Raw genomic sequence first — 558 nt, forward strand, 5'->3', positions numbered from 1 at the left:
GGGGCAGGCAGGACGGTTGCGTTGCGCAGGCGGTCGGTCTCCCCGGCGGCCCCACTCACCGAAGCTGGGGCGGACGCTGGCGATCTCGGCCATGGCTGCCGGCGGCGGGAGCGGCGGCCTGATGCGCGCAGGAGGGCCCCCCTTCGGCGGATGCGGCGCCTGGAGCCGGCCCTGAGGATGCTCCGAGCTCAGGGATGCAGAAGCCGACGACTGGTCCTGATGCAGGGCTGGCTCCGCCTACTTCGAACGATTCCCCGGACTTGGGCACGCCTCCTCCGAGCGGCGGCCGAAGGAGGGCCAAGCCACGCCCCCTCCTGCCGAACTCGCCCGACGGTGACTCGGCAGGGAAGGGGCGCTTGCGAGTGTCATGGGGGGTGGTGCCTGCCGATGGATTAATTGGGGTCTCCGTGCAATGCGTGCGTCGCCCCCTCCCTTGCGGGACGGCTGGGAGGGGAAGGCAGCTGGGGATTAAAGCATGGACTGCGGAGCCTGGATTGGGGCTTGGTGGTGTTGAATATAAATACGCATGAACACATCACAGGGATGGGATGCCAGCCT

The 558-nt window shown here is 68.3% G+C and overlaps 1 protein-coding gene across 1 annotated transcript in view; it reads right to left on the reverse strand.

Moving 5' to 3' along the window:
- Positions 1-130, reverse strand: part of SYT11 (synaptotagmin 11) — a 30,952-nt gene extending 30,822 nt beyond the window's left edge. Inside the window, exon 1 of the mRNA XM_015422133.1 lies at positions 60-130. Within this exon, the coding sequence (XP_015277619.1) occupies positions 60-93 (34 nt within the window). The 5' untranslated portion in view covers positions 94-130. The remainder of the gene's footprint in view (positions 1-59) is intronic.
- Positions 131-558: the final 428 nt, after the last annotated feature.

The sequence above is a fragment of the Gekko japonicus genome, unplaced genomic scaffold (assembly GCF_001447785.1).
Source record: "Gekko japonicus isolate JY-2015 unplaced genomic scaffold, Gekko_japonicus_V1.1 scaffold1009, whole genome shotgun sequence".
In the NCBI taxonomy this organism is placed as follows: domain Eukaryota; kingdom Metazoa; phylum Chordata; class Lepidosauria; order Squamata; family Gekkonidae; genus Gekko; species Gekko japonicus.